This window comes from Siniperca chuatsi, linkage group LG10 (assembly GCF_020085105.1).
Source record: "Siniperca chuatsi isolate FFG_IHB_CAS linkage group LG10, ASM2008510v1, whole genome shotgun sequence".
In the NCBI taxonomy this organism is placed as follows: Eukaryota; Metazoa; Chordata; class Actinopteri; order Centrarchiformes; family Sinipercidae; genus Siniperca; species Siniperca chuatsi.
Window position 1 is genome coordinate 6,273,831 of NC_058051.1, and position 21,712 is coordinate 6,295,542.

General features: G+C 40.0%; 1 protein-coding gene across 1 annotated transcript in view; it reads left to right on the plus strand.

The window, feature by feature from the left end:
- The window catches only part of prex1 (phosphatidylinositol-3,4,5-trisphosphate-dependent Rac exchange factor 1), an 84,469-nt gene that overhangs the window by 23,762 nt on the left and 38,995 nt on the right, over positions 1 to 21,712 (plus strand). The window contains exons 4-11 of the mRNA XM_044211210.1: positions 186 to 290; positions 3,595 to 3,696; positions 4,136 to 4,297; positions 8,208 to 8,341; positions 8,650 to 8,765; positions 10,680 to 10,829; positions 14,697 to 14,844; positions 20,137 to 20,237. Of these exons, the coding sequence (XP_044067145.1) occupies positions 186 to 290; positions 3,595 to 3,696; positions 4,136 to 4,297; positions 8,208 to 8,341; positions 8,650 to 8,765; positions 10,680 to 10,829; positions 14,697 to 14,844; positions 20,137 to 20,237 (1,018 nt within the window). The remainder of the gene's footprint in view (positions 1 to 185; positions 291 to 3,594; positions 3,697 to 4,135; positions 4,298 to 8,207; positions 8,342 to 8,649; positions 8,766 to 10,679; positions 10,830 to 14,696; positions 14,845 to 20,136; positions 20,238 to 21,712) is intronic.

The window sequence follows — 21,712 nt, forward strand, 5'->3', positions numbered from 1 at the left end:
GATAGTGCACCTGAATCTTATTAGACTGTAGTAACCACGGCCATCTCCCCAGTTTCTGTTCTGCACTGTCAGTCTTCCTTCTGTCAGTTGTCTCAGTGGATTCCATAAGGCTGCCAACTAGCCAGTAAAATATGGTATCAAGTCTCTGGTCTGCAATCCTGACCTGTGTTTTTCTTCTGCTGCAGATGGAGAGTTTCTCCGTGTATGGCGAGTACTGCAGTAACCATGAGAAGGCTTTGCGACTTCTCATGGAGCTAAACAAGATCCCCAATATCAGGACCTTCCTGCTGGTAAGTCACCACAGCTCCTCTCCTCTGCCTTACTTATCTTGCCCTTTCTTAGCCTTGCTTTTCCACTCCTCAAGTAATTTTTGAATCTGTCTTTCTTCTGCATTTTTATGGGCGTCCTTCCTCTTCTCACTATGACTCTGACTTCCCTCCTCTTAATTATGTATAAATCAATCTTGTATGTATCCTTTCCTCTTGTTGTGTTTGTCCACATAACCCTTTCACCTTATTTTCTTTCCTGGCATCTTTACTACCGTCTTCCTTTGCCCTACATTTCTTTCCTCCTGTGGGTCTCCTCTTGCATATTTCTTTTTTTGTCATCTATCCATCCATCCCCTCTATTTTCCTTCCATCATATCACCTCCATTTCCATGTTAACACTTGAATACAGGGAAGAAACCATAACAAGGTCAGAGGGTTCTTCCTGCCCCAACAGGATGTAACCACCATCAAGGTCATTTTTCTGTCGCTCTTGTAGTGTTTTCCGCTGCCAGCTGTTTCTGTGTTTTGACACCCAAATCTTTGGGCTCTGGACAATGAACCTAGAATGGCGACGGGGCCTTTGAGCGGGGGCCCAACCAATGAAATCATCTGCAGATTCTGGTCCAGCCAGCTGTGGAGTGTTGGCAGCCTTTTTGGGATTGGCCAAGAGATCTGAGGCCCTGCATTTGCTGCTGCCTGATGGTTTGCTTCCATGGCATTATTCTGACCCACAGGACTGGAAACAGTGGGATCAGAGTGTTGCTGTGTGCTTTGGCTTTTTGCTTCTCCTGGCCCAGTCATGCAGTTGTTAATTGGTTAGGTCTTATGCGATGTTGATGCTTCCAAAATAAAATCACCACACAACATCTGGTTATATATTAAAGCAGTTGTCCGACCTGCTCAGTATAATCTCAAATATTGAACTAGCTCTCGTGTTTTGTATAGCAACCATGAGCAAAATAGAAGATTGATTCACTAAAATTCTGAACCCCCCCCCCCACAAAGCATTGTCTATTTAAGATGTGTTGACTTAGCAAAGAAAATATGTGATTATTTTCTAGAATAGCAGAGGAAACAGATTTAAAGTTTTTTTTAGTTCTCAAAGTGGTGACTATTGCAAATCGTTGTCATAGTAGTTAATGGCAGTATAAAATGTATTGCCATTGGCTTCTTTTCAGCTGTGTTTAATTCCAGTAGAATTTCTTTTTGGATTAAACTATTTTTATGCTAATTGAATCACACAATGCAGAGACCTTCTGAAATTGTATGTAAAAATGAAGTGTTAATTGCGTTGGAAGAAAAGAGAGAAGTGAAGTGAAAGCAAAAGGAGGTCAGAGTGAAGAGCAGAGGGAATTCTGGCTTCAGGCTGGCAGATTACAAATAAGCAGAAGATGAGAGGAAAGAAGAAAAGGAAGTCAGGGAAGATTTAGATAGAAATGGGTGTGTGGGGGAGAGTACATTAGTATTAATATATTAGGAATTTGTGGAATCCCAAAGTTCTGCAATCATGATCAGTTGCATTATTGTTGCTAAGTTTTCCATCAAAAATACTCGGCTCTGTGTAGAGTTGAAAGGAATTGCCATGTGATTATAATGCTCTAAACTGATCTCCTGCGTTCTTTCCCACTGGAGAACACTCAAGTGGTTTAATCTGCATGGCTGCTTTTCATCTTTCATCCCATCCCATAAGCTCATAGTTTACTGACAGCCTGCGTTCCTACAAAATACAAGGCATAGAGAAACCATGACTGTAACTGTAAGCCCCCCTTCTGAACTGGTTCTTGGGGGCAGTTCCTTAAAGCCCAAATCTTCTGGGGAAGGAGAAGGCATTGTTGAGGTTTCTCAGTGATCCTTTTGTTGAAAAGCATAGCTATTATGGAGGGTTTTTCAGTGGCACAGTAGAAGAAATATAATTTAGTTACAGACATCGAGTTGTGTGTCTAAACAAGCCAGTTTAAAAATGACACTGGAATCTCTTGACTGTTGCTTTCCTGTAAGATAAGCAGAAAGAGAATGATATTTTGGTGTACATAAAAAAAGTGCTACTAAAATACCCCATGCATTCATATAAATTTAAAATAACATGACAAACAAGCAAATACAGTATACTGTATATGTAAAAATACACCTGTGTCAACCTTAATCTCGAAATGTCGCTGAAACAGACTAGAAAGTGCTATTAGCAATAGTTAAACCATAGACTTGCCGAAATAAAGCTTTGGTGACAGGATGTGCTCATTAGTGGTAAAGCTTTTCCACCAACCACAGCTATCGTGGTTTGGACTTAAAACCGAGGTTGTGCACACAGGTTACAGGGGTCAAATAACAATGTAATTAAATGAATAAATAAATTAATGGTAAAAGTAATAGTAGTTCTGTATACAGTAATATAATGGTAAAATTATTATAAAGAAAAGTAGACATAGGCTAAGAAATAAATAATCAGGCATTTCTGAAATAAAAGACATAGGCCTACATGACAATTAATGTTAAACATCACACACAATTTTTTTTAGGAGACTAAATATGCAAATGCCATTTCAGTAGCAGCAAAACGTTTGCTCCACAATTGCACATGCATTTTTTAAGTATGAAGAGCATGTCTCAATCTTCATACAGGTTTAATAACTTGTTTAGAAATGTACCCCACCTAAGACTTGGCTCCCAGACAAACAGAGACAGATATTTCTACTACACCTGGACCTGTTATACATCTGCTGCCGGTGCAAAAGACTGTGACTGAATGGAAATGACAACAATAGTCAATTAAAGTCTGTTTATTGCTGAAAAACATACAAGACATGAGGCAAATGCTCTAAAATAGTTTTTTTTTCAGACAGGTGCTGTGTTAAATAATAAACATTTTAAAAAGTTATATGCAGTCAGTATGGAAAAGTTAAATGGACTCTTACACTGTAACTGAACCAAGATGCATATTTGAAAAAAAATGTTTTTCTGATTCGTCTTTAATTAATCCCACTTGATAACAGGAAGTAAATCTAAAGAAAAGGCTAACACTTTCTCCAGACAAAGCTGGGTTCACCAGCACGTTTTCTTCTCTAACTTTATTTGGTTTTCACTTTTGTACACAAGCGTTTTTATCTTACTCGGTTAGTGTGTAATCTTGTTACTGTTGTTACTGATAAACTGTTAAAGAGGTTTTGTGGGTGTTCATGTCCTTTTATTGACACACTCTTACTGTATACCTCTTGCATTTCAGGGAGAATCTCTTTCTTTCTGACTATACACATAATCCATTTTAAATATTAAATGTGTCTTGGTGTACATTGGTGTGTAATATTGTTTGTTTGTGTTTTTTCTTCAGCACTGTATGCTACTCGGAGGGAAGAAAACCACAGATATTCCCCTAGAGGGCTACCTTCTCACCCCCATTCAGAGGATTTGCAAGTACCCTCTGCTGCTGAAGGTACTGTAAACTGCTGCACTAGTTTCATGATGCTGCTAGTTTCATGATGCTCAAATATAACACCAGCTTTGTTTGGCATATCACAGCCTGCTAAGACAATCTAAAAACTAAACTTCATCAGAAACCTCATTCCATGTATACAGTAATAATGTATCTGTGTTGATCAATACCAGTGACTCATTTTATAGTATTTGGTAAGACATTTTGGAGCAAAATACCCGCTGGCATTTCAAGGCACCCAATCTTCCCCACCTACTAGTATTTTCAACTGCGGGGGTAGTGGGTTTGGCACTCGCGTAGAAGAAGAAGAAGTTGTTGTTACTAAAGGTCACAGAATACTTTATGCCCCTCAAAGACTGAAGTGTTTTTTTTATGTGCCTGCTCCTGGAAATTTGACAGTTTGTTTTAAAACTCAGCCCACCTCCTTTCCCCAACTTAGGAACTGTTAAAGCGGACCCCAAAGAAGCACGCTGACTATCCTGCAGTGGAAGAGGCTCTGCAGGCCATGAAGGCTGTCTGCTCCAACATCAATGAAACCAAGAGGCAGATGGAGAAACTGGAGGCTCTCGAACAGCTGCAGTCCCACATTGAGGGCTGGGAGGTGAGAGCAAGAAGGACAGTGTAAGGGGGAATGAGAAAGGGTCAGGGAGCAAAATGGAGACAGTAGTCATGAGGAGACTCAAGATAGAGGTCGATTAAAGAGGAAAACAGCTATTGCTTGCTTGAGAGCTGAAAGATAGTGACATAATGGTTAAGGGTAGTACTTTGACTAGGATAAAAGAGGGTAAAAATTGAAGGAAAGAAATACATAATTTTCTTAGAACATCCTGAAATCCAATACAATTATGATTTGTACAAGGTTTCTGTAAAAGGAAGAAATGAAAGTCCTATAACATAACCACGAGAAAAACAGCCAGACTTTCTTTTTTAGAAATACCCCAACCACCGTGGTCTCCATCTATCTTAAGAGTTAAGCGCTAATGCAGCCAAATCACTGCTCTGAGCACAGGGGCCATGGATGGGGCTTGGGAGCCGAGCGAAGGCTCCAGTGCATTTTTCACGCCTCCCTCACCCACCACAACAGAGGCCTTGTCTTAACAGGCACCAATGGGACAATCCACCCACACAGGGTGCCAAGGGGGATGCCAACGGGCATACTGCCCAATCAGAAGAGACCTAGGAAGCAGAGCTCTAGTCTCGCATTGGGAGGGTTATATGAGGGGACCTTTTGGAGGGGGGAGAGGAAGAAAATTGTAGGATGGAACCAGAGAGTGGGCCCCACTGGGACATCCCACTATCTGCTTGCCAAAACAGACCCCCTTTCTCCCTTTCCCTCAGAAAATGTCACCATTTGACCCTGATAATTGTCCACCACAACAACAAAAAACAAGAAATGGTTATTTAGCTTGGGTACATTGACTGACTGTTGAAGATCATATAGAGTATTTTCTGGTTCCTCTTGTGATGAATATTCAATTCTGTGTGTTTCTTTCTGTTCCATGGTTTGTGCATTAGCCACCATGATGTCCCCCATCCTTTATTGTATGTCTCAAGTAAAACCCAAGACCACAACAACTAGTACTGAATCAATTAGCCAATCAACTGAGCAGAAGATTAAGAGAAATTATTCAATGATTTTGATAATGGACTAGAATTCAAATTTTTCAAGTAAAACTATCAAAGATTCTCATGTCCCAGCCTCTCAAATGGGAAGACTTGCTGCGTTTCTCAATTTTATACAATTTCAAATTAAATATCTTTGAGTTTTGGACTGTTAGTTTAACTAATGAATCTGAAGACGTCATCTTGGGCTCTGGGAACATGACATGAAATTGACATGAATGATTATTGAACTCAAATGATATCAGTCATTAAACAGAGCACAGCCATCACGTTACAGCCAAAATCGTTTACTTCTAAAAATGGATGTATATCTGATTCATTCAAGGAAAAACCTCAAACAGATTGTAATTTGTGCTGTCTTGTTCTCTTCCTTTGAACAACTCAGAAGAAGCTCAGAAAGGCATTTCACCCCCACCCCACCCCCCCATAGAGCCTTCGACCTTACAGCATTAGACTCACTCTTCTTTCCTCTCTCTAGCCACTCTCCAGGATAATCACCTCCAGCCCTAATGGAAGTGGACGCCAGTAGTGCCGAATCAGGCCCAGACGCATTACTGCTGCTCAGACACACTATGCTCGTGCATGTGGACACACGCACACAAATATACACCGCCACCACGTATTCTTATACTTGGCTGCATACACATACATTATAAATGCAGGAAAGCGTTCACATGCATGCAAACTCACACTGCAAGACATGCATACACGGCACCCATAGGTACAAGCATGCCCTCTGAATTCTTATACACTCTTACACACACTCATGCCCACCCCCACCTCAGCTTAGTGCAGTTAGCATGAGGTTGAATCGATTGTCTGAAACACGATCCTCTCTACAGACCCTGTTGGTATGCACCTCAAGAAAAGCTCAGAGAATAATTTTTATCTCTATGAACTCATGCGCATTGAACATCCATCATAATTAAATACTCATGGGAATCAATTTTGGATGCTTGAAAGTGGGTGTGGTGGAGGGTTTCCACAGGTCTCTGGTAGACCCATGTCAGAAACATCAAAGACAACAGGGAAGTCCAAATCCGATGTGTGTGTGTGTGTGGGGGGACTCTAAGGGGGGTTGTCCTAAGTCCACACATGGGTGTGTTTAGTTCCAGATGATTTGGAGTGGAATGATCCATATAACAATGAGTAATGAGATGTCTTTTAACTTTATTATAACATTTTTTGGTAGACAGCTTTGGTGAATAGCATGTATACTCACTCCTGCTCATAGACTCTAGAAAGTTATCCATGTTAAATTCAATCCTTTGATATTAACTTGGTCGTTTGAATTTTGATAGTAGGAAACAGTTTCATGTCATTCACCATTGTCATTCTCGGGCAAGATTAGTGCATGGGTGCTCATGCATGTATCTGTGAAAATAGTGTCTGTTCCCTAGTTGGAAATGTGAAAACGCTGAAAATGATTTTTCTAAAAATAATGATGTCTAAATAAAGTTATAAGTTGGTCCTGAAGTTCAGCCACTTTGTGAAAAGGTTAATTAGACATCATGCTGTTGTCAATCAACGAGGCATTTTTTTAACAGTTCCAGATTGATGTCAACAACCTCATTAACAAAGACTAAAAGAGTCATAGATCGCTTTTCTAAATGTTAATTTTCTAAATTATATTGTGTTTAAAATAAGAGAGAAATTACTCAGACACCTCTTGATCTTTGATGGCTAACATAATTCAGACAATTAAATACAGAAAATCTGGCATTATGTGTTGAACGGAGTTCAATTGTTTCTGTTCTTACAGTCCATTGTGTTGACTATAAAAGACCAATGTCTGTCTGGCCTTTGCACTGCTCCATAAAGTAAAAAGGTTCTTGCGGTCTTAACAGGTTGTGGTGAATTTGATAGCTGACGAGAAACAGCTTTTAAGAAGGACTTGATCACATCCTGTGAAGGTGGTAGGCTGCAGAGTGACATAATACAGCTTCCTGAATAAGTACAGTGGAGTTAACTAGGCTTTTATATCACAATTTTTAAATTTCCCCTTGGCATGACAGATGTACAAAGCATTTAATCAGGTTTCACTGCAGGGATCAGAATAAGGCTTAAACACTTACACCTACAGTCTGTACAATGTCATGAGTCAAGTATTTCCTTCCTCTATGCATATACAACTGTATTTTATGTGTATGGATGCAGGCATGTATTTGTAGCTTGTGTATACATGTGTTTACATCTTGAGAAGAGAATAAAAAGGCTTAGTTTGTTCCTAAAACAAGAGTCCCACAGGAAACTAGATATAGGCCAAGGTAACAGTTTTGCGGGGCTGCCCTGCCACTTTAGTGTTTAGTGCTTCCAATAAACTTACACATTATGAGTTTGCTTAAAGCTCCAGTTTGAGACAGTTTGCAGTAATGTCGGGAAGCTCTCCAGCTACTATGTGTTGACAACACTCAGTGCAGGAAGGCTGTGTTTTGGTGTTATTTGATTGATTAGCGAGAGGCTAACTGTCCTGGCAGTGAACAGTGTGCAGATAATAGTTTTGCATTGGGCGTAAATTAAAGTTGGGTGGGGGACAGCTGTGTTTACTCTTCCCCATCACTGACGATAGAATGAAAACAAATTGTTCACAATGTCAAAGTTGAATTTCATATTGTTTCACTGAGGTTGTGAACTCTTCATGTTTTGATACAGATAACAATGTTTTCTTCGTAACTTCCCAATTTAGACAGTGGGTGCTATCAGAGTTCTATGCTCTGCTCAAATAAAATAAACTATGGTTGCAGCACTTGACCACGAAGACTCTAGAAATGACAAATGGCCGTGTACATGATGGATAAAACTGCCATCTTCAGTTGTGTAACTCGTAATGTTGTCACAATAATATTGCCAGGAGCTAATGTCCTTTTCAATCTTTGTTTTTTCTTCAGGGAACCAACCTGACAGATATCTGCACAGAGTTGCTGCTTCATGGAAATCTCCTTAAAATCTCAGCAGGCAATATACAGGAACGTGTCTTCTTCCTGTTTGACAACCTTTTGGTTTACTGTAAGCGGAAGTCCAGGTGAGAAATCCAACTTCTGGACAACTATACAGCAGCTACCACAACAGAGTGTCAATGGAGAAGGAACAAGAAAGCATTCAAAAATATCTTTATTGATGACTACTGGAAAGAAGCTGCATTACTGTTTGTGTAGACAGGTTTATAATATGCAAGCAAAGCAAAAACAACAACGTGTGTCTGCTGCTCCCATAGTTGTGTTTGTATGAATATACATGTGTTACAGACACAAATTCTTTTCTCACTGTGGCACTGGCATCAACGGATGTTCTCCCTGCAGAGTGTAACCACAGTGTTGTCCCATTACCTAGGGTTTCTGGAAAGAAGTCCACCAAGAGGACCAAGTCTATCAACGGGCCCCTCTATATGTTCAGGGGCCGAATCAACACTGAGGTGATGGAGGTGGAAAATGTGGAAGATGGAACAGGTTTGTTTTTACCCAGCAGCTTTGGAGACTGTCTATATGTCTATTCATGCAACTCTCCCAGGGCATTTGTGTAATTTCTGTAAGAGTCTCTGGTTATTTCTGATGTAACTGCTATGTTACCCATGATTTGTTAACTTTGATGCCAGGTAATATAGAAAATTACATTTTGCAATAACAGTAATAACTACTACTTTCAATTTGCCTACAGTCCTCATTTTTCATTTAATTTTATCTTAATTTATGAAACTGTGCCATTTAGAAACTGGTGGTTGGATATGAATAAGGCACTTGTTGACAGTTTGGGTGGAGTATCATACTTGCACCTAGTTTCAAACAGGATGTAGCTTGCAACCTCATGTACCACCTTTGGATGTCAGCTATTCAGTAATAGGTTGAGGTGTTGATACAAATCTGAAGTGCGAAAGCAACCCTGAGCTAGGTGATACACTTGATGTGCTCTTGTATTGGCTGAGATATTGTGCCAAAGATACACGACTAATCTGTGGGCTTGTTGTGATATGGTCGTCACTCAGCTCATTTTGCTATTGTGGTTTTTTGCGAGGCACCGCACTGGGCATGGTACGTGTTGTCTGCTGGTGTAGAAACACTTTGTCTTCCTCTCGCTCACATGTTTCCTCTTTTTTTTCTCTTCTCTGCTGGCAGAATATTTTGCAAGCTCACATGACCTTTTTTCTGCATGTTGGCTGCTGGCTGTCACATTTAGGCTGCTGAAGGGGAAACCACAAAGAAAAACATGCTTTATTCGCAGAACTAAGGGTCCCACATATGTGAACTCCCAGTACACAGATTATCTGATTGCTAAGTGTAAAAGATATGAAATGTACGAGTATTTTTTGCATACACCCCTAGATATGGAAACATACTGTATTTGTTCTCACATTCAAATATTCAATATTCATTTGTGGTTATCTACCGAAAGCGTCAATGGAAACATTGAGTTTCTGTTGCAAAAATCATTAAAACAGATAACCCAGATTTCATAAATTATACACAATATATTATAACCTTAAATAACAATGTCAAAGAAGCTGACTTAAATAGCAAGCTGTTTGATTAATTTATTGTGAACTGAGTGGAAAGCTTTTCACCTTTGCAAAAATTAAAAATGTCCTCACTTTTACTGACTCATACACTTCTCTGTTTTGATAAATGGCACCTTACCAGATCTCAGCATGTAATTACATAAGATTTTACTACTATCCTTTTTTACATCCAAGTAGCTAAAAAGAGACAAGACACAGTAGTATGTGTCCCAACCCACTTCCCTGCTCTCCCAGATCAGCAGGAGCTGCTCCCTGTGCGGCCTGAAGGATCAGATCTATTTATATGACCTTTGAGCGTGAGACTAATGCACCCCATTACCAGTGGCCATTCATTATTCAGTAGCTGCTCACCTGCAGCTAAATAGATGATAAAATTAGAAAGGGGTATGAGGAGAGATTTTGTTGAGTCAGTGGAAAGATGGTCTTTTACTGTTCTCATGGTGCATCATGTTTATCTTTTTAATTGGCTTGTAAATCATTGTTCAAGTAGTAGATCCTCTTTAGAGATAACTTTAATGTTAACCTATACAGCGTCTTTACAACTGTAATTTAGTTACACTGATTACTTCCTTTAAATACCACTGATATCAGTGTTAACAGAGTGTGTGTCTGTCTAATTTTTTCAAAATGAAAATGCTTAAAGAGAATATAAGAACAAGAGGAGAAAGTAGTAAATTTGATTTTAATTAGATGATTTGTTTGAAGTATATCCCTAAACCCTAAAGGCCATTCCTTTATAGGCCTGATATATTGAAAAAAATGATAGCTCACATAAAGCATTTTAATGTTATTCATGATGAGCCAGCTCTTATTTTAAAAATGAATTACTTTATTAATTTTTGCCCTGCAGCGGACTATCACAGCAACAACTACACGGTGACTAATGGCTGGAAGATCCACAACACTGCTAAAAACAAGTGGTTTGTCTGCATGGCCAAAAATGCAGAGGACAAGCAGAAGTGGCTAGACGCCATCTTGAGGGAACGGGAGCAGAGAGAGAGTGAGTAACATTTTTTTTAAAGGCCACTTTATGGCACTTCTGGTTTATGGGACTGACAGCGCAAAACCAGAAATTATCCTTTTTTATACTAGAGTTCCCTTCATGGAAAATTGTTTTTGTAATCTTGCTTAGAAAGATATGGCCCCACCAATCATGTTTTACAAGGGAACCTTGTGTGAGCATTTATTTATTTCATACAGTGTTTCACAAGATCATTATATGAAATACACTCAGTTGCTAAAACGAATGCAGTCTAATACAACAGTCTTGCAATAAATCCTACGTTCCTATCCTATGTTCAGTTTTTGTTGAAACTGTTTGAGAGGTGTTCATTCAACTGTGTGGTCTTTTAAGAGGCTGCAGTTTGTGGTTGAATTGTATTATGTTATACAGAGAGGTGTTTCTGTTATTTAGCCTACCCTCATTCAGTTCTACAGCACCACCAACTACATCCTCAGCCACTCTAGATTTCTAGATCTGCAAGATCCTCATTTTTACTTTTGTCTGCGTCTTTCGTGCTGCACGCTCATCACAGTGTTGAGCTGCACTTCCCAGAGATCCCTTGTCAATCAAATAGTTTGGCCAATACTGTAATGTGTCTGTCCTTGGAAACACATTTTATGGGTGGCAGTCTTTGCCTTTGCATTCCTGATTTGTAGATGTAGTCGTGCAGTTGTGGGGCTTTTTCTGCACCTGTTGTATGTTGCCCTACATGTTGGTGTCACCTTTGATTCACAAACAATCAAGGCTCCCCCACAGTAATGACTGTGGATGTGCTTATGACCTGGATAGAGTGTTTGTGTCCTACGGTTATGTCCCACCTTGAACAAGCTGCCTGCCTTTGTTTTGTAAATAGAGGCTTAGGTGACATGATGTTTTCAGTTGGCCTGGTTGACCTGTGCACTAAACAGCGGCTGCTACAACAATCTATTCTTCACATGAAAAACATCAATGCAGCAGAGGCATTTGACTAATCAAAGCCCTCGGTGGGAAGTGACCTATGAATCAAATGTCTCATTCACAAACAGCAGATATCCTAAAAACAGCATCTTCACCAAATGCTTAAAATAGAAAAGCATTCACTTGTCAAAGAAAGTGAAGCTCTTTTACGTCATACACATCCACTTAAATTAATCTGGATCTATTTTTACTATACTAAAATTGTTTGTGTCTTGCGTAGACTTGAAGGCTGAGTTGTATCTATTTCAGCTGTTTGTTTTGCAGCCATATAATGAATTTAACTTGTGGAATTAGTCTGCAAATGTATTTAGTCTCACCCAAAAATCCACTAAGAGATACACTTAATTCATTGATGGTAAAAAAAAAGCCCTATTCAGCACCACCTCCTCTGATTTGAGATTAGAAATGTAAACTGATATTCTTGTTGCTCCTTCAGTTGTTTTCCCTTCATTGTGCAACTTCCCTCTTTTGCCTTAAAATGTGTTCCCACCTGTTCAGCACCAGCCATCTGTCTTTGTTAACTTGTGTGCATTAGACAGTGTGAAAGGCTTTAACCAGATTTGGGGCGGTACACAACAGGTCACCTGATAGCATTGATCGCTAAAAGTCAAAACTGGATCCCTAAAGCTATTTGATTTGGCTGAAAATGACTCAAAGGTATAGCTGCACATGCATCTTAGCTGAGTACAACTGTCAACATAAACACTTTTGTAAAGCATTTTTGTAAATTAGTCTTTCTAGTTTTACATTAAATAAGCATCCACAGTAGAGTTCGATGTCGTCAGCTGATCATGGGATGAAAGGGTTCAGAGTACGAATAAGTATGAAAGGAGTGTGCTGCAGCTTGAGGTGTTAAGTTTCAACCCTGCGGAAATTGACCTGAGGCAAACAGATGCCAAATCAGTCACAGTGCCTAATTTCCCCACACTCTCCCTTTCTATTACCCACTCTACAGTATACTCTGCTCTCAGTGTGCTTACCTTTCTCTCAACCTCTTTACTACAGTCTAGACAGCTACATGATAAAGTTTTACTGCAATAAATCCTGGCAATGATTTTTTTCTCCCCCTTTATTATTGCTTGTCCTGGCATGCCTTGTTTAATTTGACCTTTTCCATGTATCGCTGTGGTACTTCCCTGTGTTGGACATGTGGCTCTCCTGAACCCTCCCACAAGACTTTCATTTTTTTAACAACAGCCAGCTGGAGGTATTTTGTCTTACCACTGTTTTCATGGAAGTTTAGGGAAAATGCTTGGGACAGATAATGCGATACGCGTATTAGCTTGTGCCAGTGAGTGCAGGAAGACGAGGAGCAGCACAAGACAAACTCTGACAGCTGGACCAGAAGCTGAGGGGCCTCTGCACGGGACAGCCCCCGTCTGTTGTTCAATGACACTCATTGTTTAAGTCTACTCCAGCTGCTATCAAATGTAATATAACCCCACCTCCATCACAGGCTGTCAGTGCAGAACCCCAAAGACTCAATGGGAAAACTGGATTAAAGTTAATTGTGTAACTTTATATATTGTTTGTTTCATCCTTCTCTCTCCCTTTCATTTGGTCAGACTTCCACCCCAACACTTGTCGCTCAGCTTTCTTCCCTCAGATACTAAGTTGCATAATACAGCATAAAAGATATTTGTTTTCAGTGGTATTGCATAGATTGCACTGGACAGCTTGGAGTCAAAAAGCATTAAGGACCCTGGCACTCCAAGCTGACCACAAAGAAGTAGTGACAAAGGCCAACTGATCAAATGTCTTCCGTTGCCGCACATTGCCTTGTGTCTTCTGTTCATATTTGCAGATGAAGTCACTGCAAAGGCTACAGCCAAATGCCAGCTGACTGCCAGCGTGCACATACGCTCTGGGGCTACATGAGAGGAAATGACTAGTCAGCAGTTTGTATTTGCAGTCCAAAAAACATCACAGGAAGACAAACGAAGTCACCTACTATCTTCAAGCCAAAAAGATGAGGAGAAGCGCCACTAAATGGGTGAATTCACTGATTTGCTAGGCTGAGTAGCCAGTCAGGAAGGTTCATTGGCACAATGGTAAACGACGGCCGATTGTCAACTTGTGTGTCAGGGTCCTAAGAGAAAGCAAGGCTTTTGACAAATGATCAGTTAGATCCCAAGTTAGATCTGTCTCCAGGTGTCAAATATATCATGTGTTCTTTGTCAAGCGTATTGCGACACATAAATCAGAATACTTTATAGTCGAGTTCAGCATCTTGGTGTGACTCTCAGTAGAGTTAAGCAGCTTAGGGAGGCGCAGTGCAGCAAAGTTGAGTTGACCCGAGTCAGAAAGTCTCACAGTGCGGTTCAGAAGTTCATCAAACCCCACAATGAGGTTAAGCAGCTCAAACAGTGTACTCACTGGAGAGGTTTCACTGGGGTAGCAGGCCTTACAATGGGCCCTCACATGTTCTGCTTTACAATAGAGGAATAATAGTTAACAAACCAACACAGAAACACGGTCAAGATCACACTGCCCTCCTGAACTTTACTTACTCTAAAAACAACTTGTCTAGGAGATTAACATCTGGGTTTGTTTCAGAAGGTTGTGGCAACCACCATGCTCTGTTCCTGGATTCATTCCATCTGCACAATACCAGAACACAACTGGACCATCCAGGCAAAGGCCCAATTGTCTCTTCTAACACCATGACAGCCTTTGCCTTTTGGCTCTGATACATGTACTGTAGATAGATGTGGAGAGCAAGTTGAAATTTGTGTGCCTCAATGGATCTGCTGTATTTTTCTTGGCATTGTGATACAGTCACTGTGTTGGGCTGAGATTTTGTCACTGTTTTTATGGAAATGTTTCTTTTTAAGTCAGTCCCATTCCATTGATGGTAAGAGTGACAAATCCACTTGGATCTGACTTGTTTTTCTCTTTTGTGTTAAGGTCTCAAACTTGGAATGGAGCGGGATGCCTATGTGATGATTGCAGAGAAGGGGGAGAAGCTCTACCACATGATGATGACCAAGAGTCGACACCTGATTAAGGATAGACGCAGGAAGCTCAGCATTGTGCCCAAGTGCTTCATGGGAAAGTGAGCTTCTTTGCTTCCTCTGTGCCTGGTTTCTTCAGGTTCCAAGAATGTGACTGCAGTGCTATGTTGTTCACAAGGGGATCCTTACAAATTGTTGTTACGTAAGATCAGCGAATTTTCAAAGGAGCTGGTATCCAGTCTCCCCAAGTTCTGGCAAAATGCCTAAACTGTTTTGTCTCTACATCCTCTTGTCCGTAATGAGCCCCCCTCATAGTCTCTCACGGGTCATAGAAAAGGCCAAGTTGCTCCCCACTAACTCATATCATCGAGCACACATTCACACAACCAGACTTTCATTAGCAAAGGACCTTTAACTGAGGCTCTGCAACAAGCCATTCCCCTTTCTGTCCCCTTGATGTTTCAATGCAATGAATAGACAATGAGAGACTTGCTTAAGTTTGCCTGAGTTGCTCTACATACCCACCAGCGGTTGTGAGATTCTGAGCAGCAATTAAATTCTTTCTGGCACCATTTTGGGAGACAAAAAATAAAACTAGGCAAGACTATGATGGTGACTGTTGACTGGTCTTGTAAAGAGAAACCAGGGAGCAAGAGCAACCATTAATTTCTACAAAACTGCCAATGTGGCCTCTCAGTATATTACAAATCATTATATGCATCCCCAATCGGAAATTGTTTTTTTTCTAGGGGTAAATGTAGTGGACGATAACACTGCATTGCGTACTAACACATCAGCCACTGCCAAGAAGTGAAGTTAATGAGTTGCTCAAAAATATAATGGTGTTTCTGGTAGACGTGTTCCGTCTTGGTGGCGTCACATGAAGTCCTTGTCTGGATGTTTTCCTCTTTCTGTCTGATGTACCTCAGACGGTCTGGATCCTGGGACCTTCCAGGAATTACATTCTGCCATACTGTGTATGTCAGCATTCAGCACTCTTCTTCCTTGTCAGAGCATACTGTATTAAGAACAGTGCATTATTAGTATCCTCCATAGAGAGGTAATGTTTTATCTTGCCCCCATCCACTTGTAGGTGAAAGTTTAGAGTCAGTGCCAGAACAGAAGCTGTCGAGCTGGTTCAAATTTCAATGATTGCCAACATGGATGTTTGTTTTCTCTGACAGTCCTTTTTCAGTTACTCATTCCCTCCTTTGCCTCATCCATGTGGTATACGTCTAGTTTGTCTCGCTCATTCCCTCACTCACTGTTTTTCACTTTCTACCATCTCCCACTTTCCTCACTTTATCACTCAGTCATTTCCTGCCGATGAGTACAACCTGCATTAGCTCTGCATTTGTCTTTCTGATGAAATTAGCAGCAGGCATAGTTTGAGTGCTTATTGCATTAAACAGAATTGCTGACTGCCGGTTTGATAGCACCCTGTTGTCTTGATAGCATAATTCCATCATCTGTCTGCTATCTACACTGGAAGATGGTCAGTGTTAACACGCTTTACATTTTCTTGCTACTTTTTTGGTCGTGCCAGTGCTTGCCTAGCATCATTTGTGGGGATTTAAAGTGATGATATACCATCTACAAAGATATGGAATTAGCTCTCAACGGTTGACTCTAAGACAAATCTTAGAAATATTTCTGCTCCATTTCTGGGTTAGCTTCTGTTCCAATTGCTATTGGTTCTCAATATATTTTTTCCTATCCTCTAAGGGAAAATACATTACCTGTGTCTCAGTTCCATGCTGCGCGTTCATTCTGAGCAGGTTTAGAGCATGTAGTGTTTTCATAGTTTAAACATGACAAAATTAAATACGCGATAAACAGTCAGTATACATACTTGTGTGTTGGTGCACACTATTGTCCCACAATGCAATGCGAAGTTAGAAGTGTTAGAAGTGTTTGGAAAAACATTTGTTTTTCATTTTATTTTCACTTTGTGAAATTTAATTGGTAATGACATTCTAAAGTTGCAGTTTGATTGATGTATTGTCATTTTCTGTAAATTATGTTGACTTCTTGTATACTTACTGCAAAAACCATATACTATAAAGATTAGCCTGTCTATCCAAGCCTAATAGAACAGGGCTCACTTGAAAAGGGGGTAAGATTTTTTCTTCCTGTTGCGAACTAAAATGACATCATCAACAATGCTTTTGCAAAGAAATGCAAAAACAGCCCTGCTAATGTTGCTGAACCTAACATATAGTTTTCAGTTACAGAAATATGTAGAAGAAGCTCAACCAATCATCAGCAGACATTCCCACAAACCCATTATCCTTGTCTTCTACCTCTTTGTGTGTGGCTGAAGGCGCACTCTCTCTCTCTCTCTCACTCTCTCTCACTCTTTCTCTCTATCAATGTCCATTTGTCTCTCTCTCTCTCGCTCACACACACACACACACACACACACACACACACACACACACACACACACACACACACACACATACATACACACACACACACACACACTATTCCAGCTCATCATATTCATTTCCTTAACAGATTTGTGTCCAAAATTAACTTGACTCTTACATAACATCCACACACACACACACACACACACACACACACACACACACACACACACAACATCCCCTCATATTCACTTGAGTCCCCTGTCAATGTCAATTAACCGGCTTTGACATGAACATACAGAAAGACAATGAACACTAATAATGCATGCATGAAAACACATTTTTTTCCGGACTCAGAAAAAATTCTTTGGGACTGACCTCCCTCTACACACACACACACACACACACATAGCACTTACAGGTTATAGCATGCACCTGGCAGGTCACAAGAAAAACTTAATTATGATAAAATATTCCCTTTGTGAACAAAAAAAGACTCGTGGCAGATGGCTCAAGGTGTCTGCAGTTCTTCATGATCATACACACGCAACAATCATATGCTTGTGGGTGGACTTTATATACATACACACCCGCACACCTTTTATTCTTGACATTCTTGACATTTGCACATGCTATATTTGCGATCACACATACACTCATATATCTGTCTGGATGGGAAGGGAAGAATGTCATTTTCTCCTTCAAACATTTGTTCAGCGCACTCTGGGTGTGAAAAGAAGGCAGCAGAGCTGAAGTGCTTACATTTAGATGGTTATGTGCAGTATCAAAGCCTTAGGGATATTTGTAGCAAAAGAGCAAAAGGATTTTCTACAAATATGTACTGTAGATGCACTGTCTGCGTTCAGTAGTAGTAGTAGTAGTAGTAGTTCATTAAAGCTGTAACCATTTAAATGTCATACTTACAGACTAAATTGCTCAAAGAGCCTTGCACAGTGTCAACATGTTGCATTGCGCAAGGATCTTAGCAGTGAACATCAAGGTCAGCTCAGCTTCAGAATGGATATATTTCACTGGTTGTGTCATGTGCACCTACAGGTGCTTGGAGCGGCCAAAAAAGACGAAGAAAGACTCGTAGTTCACCAATCATTTCTCACATTTGATATACCGAATTAAAACGACATTATATTACACATCATATTATAAAATCTTGTGTCTGTATTATGAAGTCTTGTTGAATATGTGACGTCACCAAAGAAGTCCTAATATGATAAAACCATTTCCACGATAGGTTTGCTGAGAGGCGCAATGGATTTCTGCTCAAAATGTTCCTCACTATGACCATATTAAATCCATGAGGTGATTGCTGATACTGGTACCATCACTGCATGAATAGATGCTCATCAAAATCCAAACGGCGGCTGGCTTGACTGGATTTTCACAAACGACGGCTCACTTGACGGCAGTCAAAAGCAATCTACATGCACCAGTTCAAACACAGCATTCTTGCTATTACTTAGACGGCATTGATTTTCTTTGCTTCCGCTCTATCTTCTCCACGGACTTCAAAACTCCCTCTCACGTTTACTAACAGTGGATGTTGCCAAGCTGTCACTCCAATTGGAATCGCAAAACTTTTGGATAACATTTTTAATCACAAATTTGTGAGTGTGGATAGTAGTGATGCTCGGGTCAGGGTTTTTTTTTTTTACTACCCGCACCCAATCGACCTATTATGAGAGCCAATCCACATCGCCCAACTTGCAAAAATATGCATTAATCAACCACCCAAACCCGACCCTGTCTCTCTCTCTGTGTCTCTCTCTCACTCACACACACACACGATACGTCTTTCACATCTTAACAGTGAATTTAAAGAATATAGTAGCCTACATGTGTAGGTTTAACCTAGTGATTGGCTGCACTGTGTAGAAAGAGTCCACAGTTCCATGATTTAATCTATTTCGACACACTTAGAGCACACGACTAGCTGAGCTGAAAGCGTGCTCACTGGATGCGCTTGCTGCTGGAATGCACAGCCAGGTGGACTATTGCACGCAATGTTTCTGTAAGTTATTCAGAATCAGAATCAGAAATACTTTATTGATCCCCGAGGGGAAACTCTTTTGTTACAGCAGCTCACTATCACGTCAGTGCACACAGGAATAGAAGTACTAAGCAAAAAATATAATACACTATAATACAGGTCAGATAAATTAAGTACCAAGTGCGTATAAGTGTAAAGTACAAAGTGGATTACCGGTTGATGATGATAATACGGTAAAATAATACAATGCAATAATTCAAGTAGTAAGTAATAGTGCATGAACTGTCAAGTTAAGTGCAGCCTATTAATAACTTACTCGAAACGCTGCTTTGTCACTTTTTGACCCATCCGCCCAAACCTGTGACATTTTCTATTAAGCTTACCCGAAATCATGTTCTAGATGGCACGCCTCCAAAAGTGCTCAATGAAGTATCAAAATAAATTGATGAATGGGCTACATTTCAAGACAAAAAAAGGTATACAAGATACATCTGCAATATTGGCATTCTGTATTTCCAAACAACAACAATGCAGAAGATACATCTATCAAAAAGAATATTATTATTATTTCAGGACAATAGGATGCCTCTACAATAGTAATATTTTACATTTCATAAAAAAAGGCCTATAATCAATCTCCTCATTTAGACCAGGATTTACCATTGCATCAAGTAATGAAAAAGAAATGTGTTGTATGTTGTACGAGTGTGGTATGGTTCAAAGTATTTAGCATGAGCAATGAGCGTGAGAGGCTTCATGAATGAACATGAAAGAAAATAGGGCTACTCTCAGAAATACCAACTTTATCAATAGAAATCCAAGAAAAAACAGTGGCATGGTGGCACCCATGCTGTGTGTATGCCAGGTGATTTCTGTGAAATGCCATGCGAAAACAGCACAGCAAGGAACCCCATGCCAAAGATGGTGACAATTTCAGAAATAAAGCAAAACAGTGAACAGATAATCACTTTAAGAAACCAGACCTCCTCATGTACTTCTTTGTCTTGTGTTCTCAGTGAGTTTGTGTCATGGCTGATAGAGAGTGGAGAGATCAGTAAGCCTGATGAAGGGGTCAACCTGGGACAAGCCTTGCTGGAAAATGGCATCATTCACCATGGTGAGACAAAACAAAATCCTTTTTTTCTCTCTCTTTCCTTTCCTCATTTTCTTTGTCTGTTTTTCTCTGTTTGTTAAACCTCTATCATCTTCTATTCCTGTATACATTTTACTCACATTTTGATACTCATTGCAGCTCCCCTTGTCATGTTTTTTATTCTGTTTTTAACTTTGTTTAGTTATCTCATACTCTGTTTCTTTAGCTGGTTTTACTGCCTCTCTTTTTCTCTGATTCACATTCTCCTTCTATAATTGTTTGACTCATTCATGTTATGAATTTGGCCTCCACTTTCCATTGGAGCACATGTTTTTGGGATCCAAACACATTGTTTGGTACTAATAATTCTGGAAATGTGTCTCACATTATTTCCTCTTCCCTGATTTTGTCTTGAGTGTGACATTCCACAGGCCCTCTAACCTGAATTATGCATTGAGAAATGACAGACACACAAACACATACACAAACACAAAGCTCTAAATAATGTATGAACACAGTTGTCCAGAGTGTTGCTGAAGGGGCTCTTGTACAAAGTAAGTGCAAACCACTGTCACGACTTATACACACCACCCTCTCAGGGAAATTTGCTGAGACCCAACATTCATATTCCTTAATACCTGTGGAAAATCCCCTGAAATCCTCCCTCACAGTAGCCTACGACCACAGAGAGATACAATGATGACATGCAGGGTCTTTATGGGCCCTGCAGGCAAAGTGTAGGTGGCACCAGTCAGTCAGTGAAAAGAAATCAGACAGAGAGAGGTAATGTGACAGATTGGCAAATTGAAGTTGTCCATCTATACGCATTTGTTTTGTGGAGACACATAAAACAACCACATGTATTTTATAGTTAAGTGCAAACTTTATCCAATCAGCTGTACATGTTTGAGCCACTAAAACATACCAATTTATACTTGAATGTTTTCAATTGTGATATCTCCTTTGCTCCCATAATAATGCTATCATTTCATGTACTTTAAATTCCACATTTGACACTTTACAGTGGCTGATTGCGTGGTGCCTTCAGTTTTATGAGTGCATTTTAAGTCTAGACTGAGAAAACCAGCAGCTTACTTGAGCCCGTGCCAACTTTTGTGGCGGAATCAAACTGCCTCTGTTTGGCAGATTTCACCGTTAGCTTCTCCAACAGGCATCTGTTTGTGGATGTATTAGTCATTTCCATTTTCTGTGTTGGACTGATTATAAATAGGATCTTGTTTTGGATGTGTTTTTGTTTATTTATGCGAGTTGGGAGATTTTATGGCAATTGGCAGCTGTCTGCTAAGTTAAATATTTGAATCTCATGGCTTACCCAACACAGACATGAATTTACAACTGCAATGTTTCCCCCAGACATTTGCTTCTTGCTTCTCATCTCTTGTCTGTACTTATCCCAATACCATGAGCAGATCAGATGTGTAAAAACGTTAGCAACAGAATACATTAAAAACCTAATGCTCTGCCATGGTATGCATTAT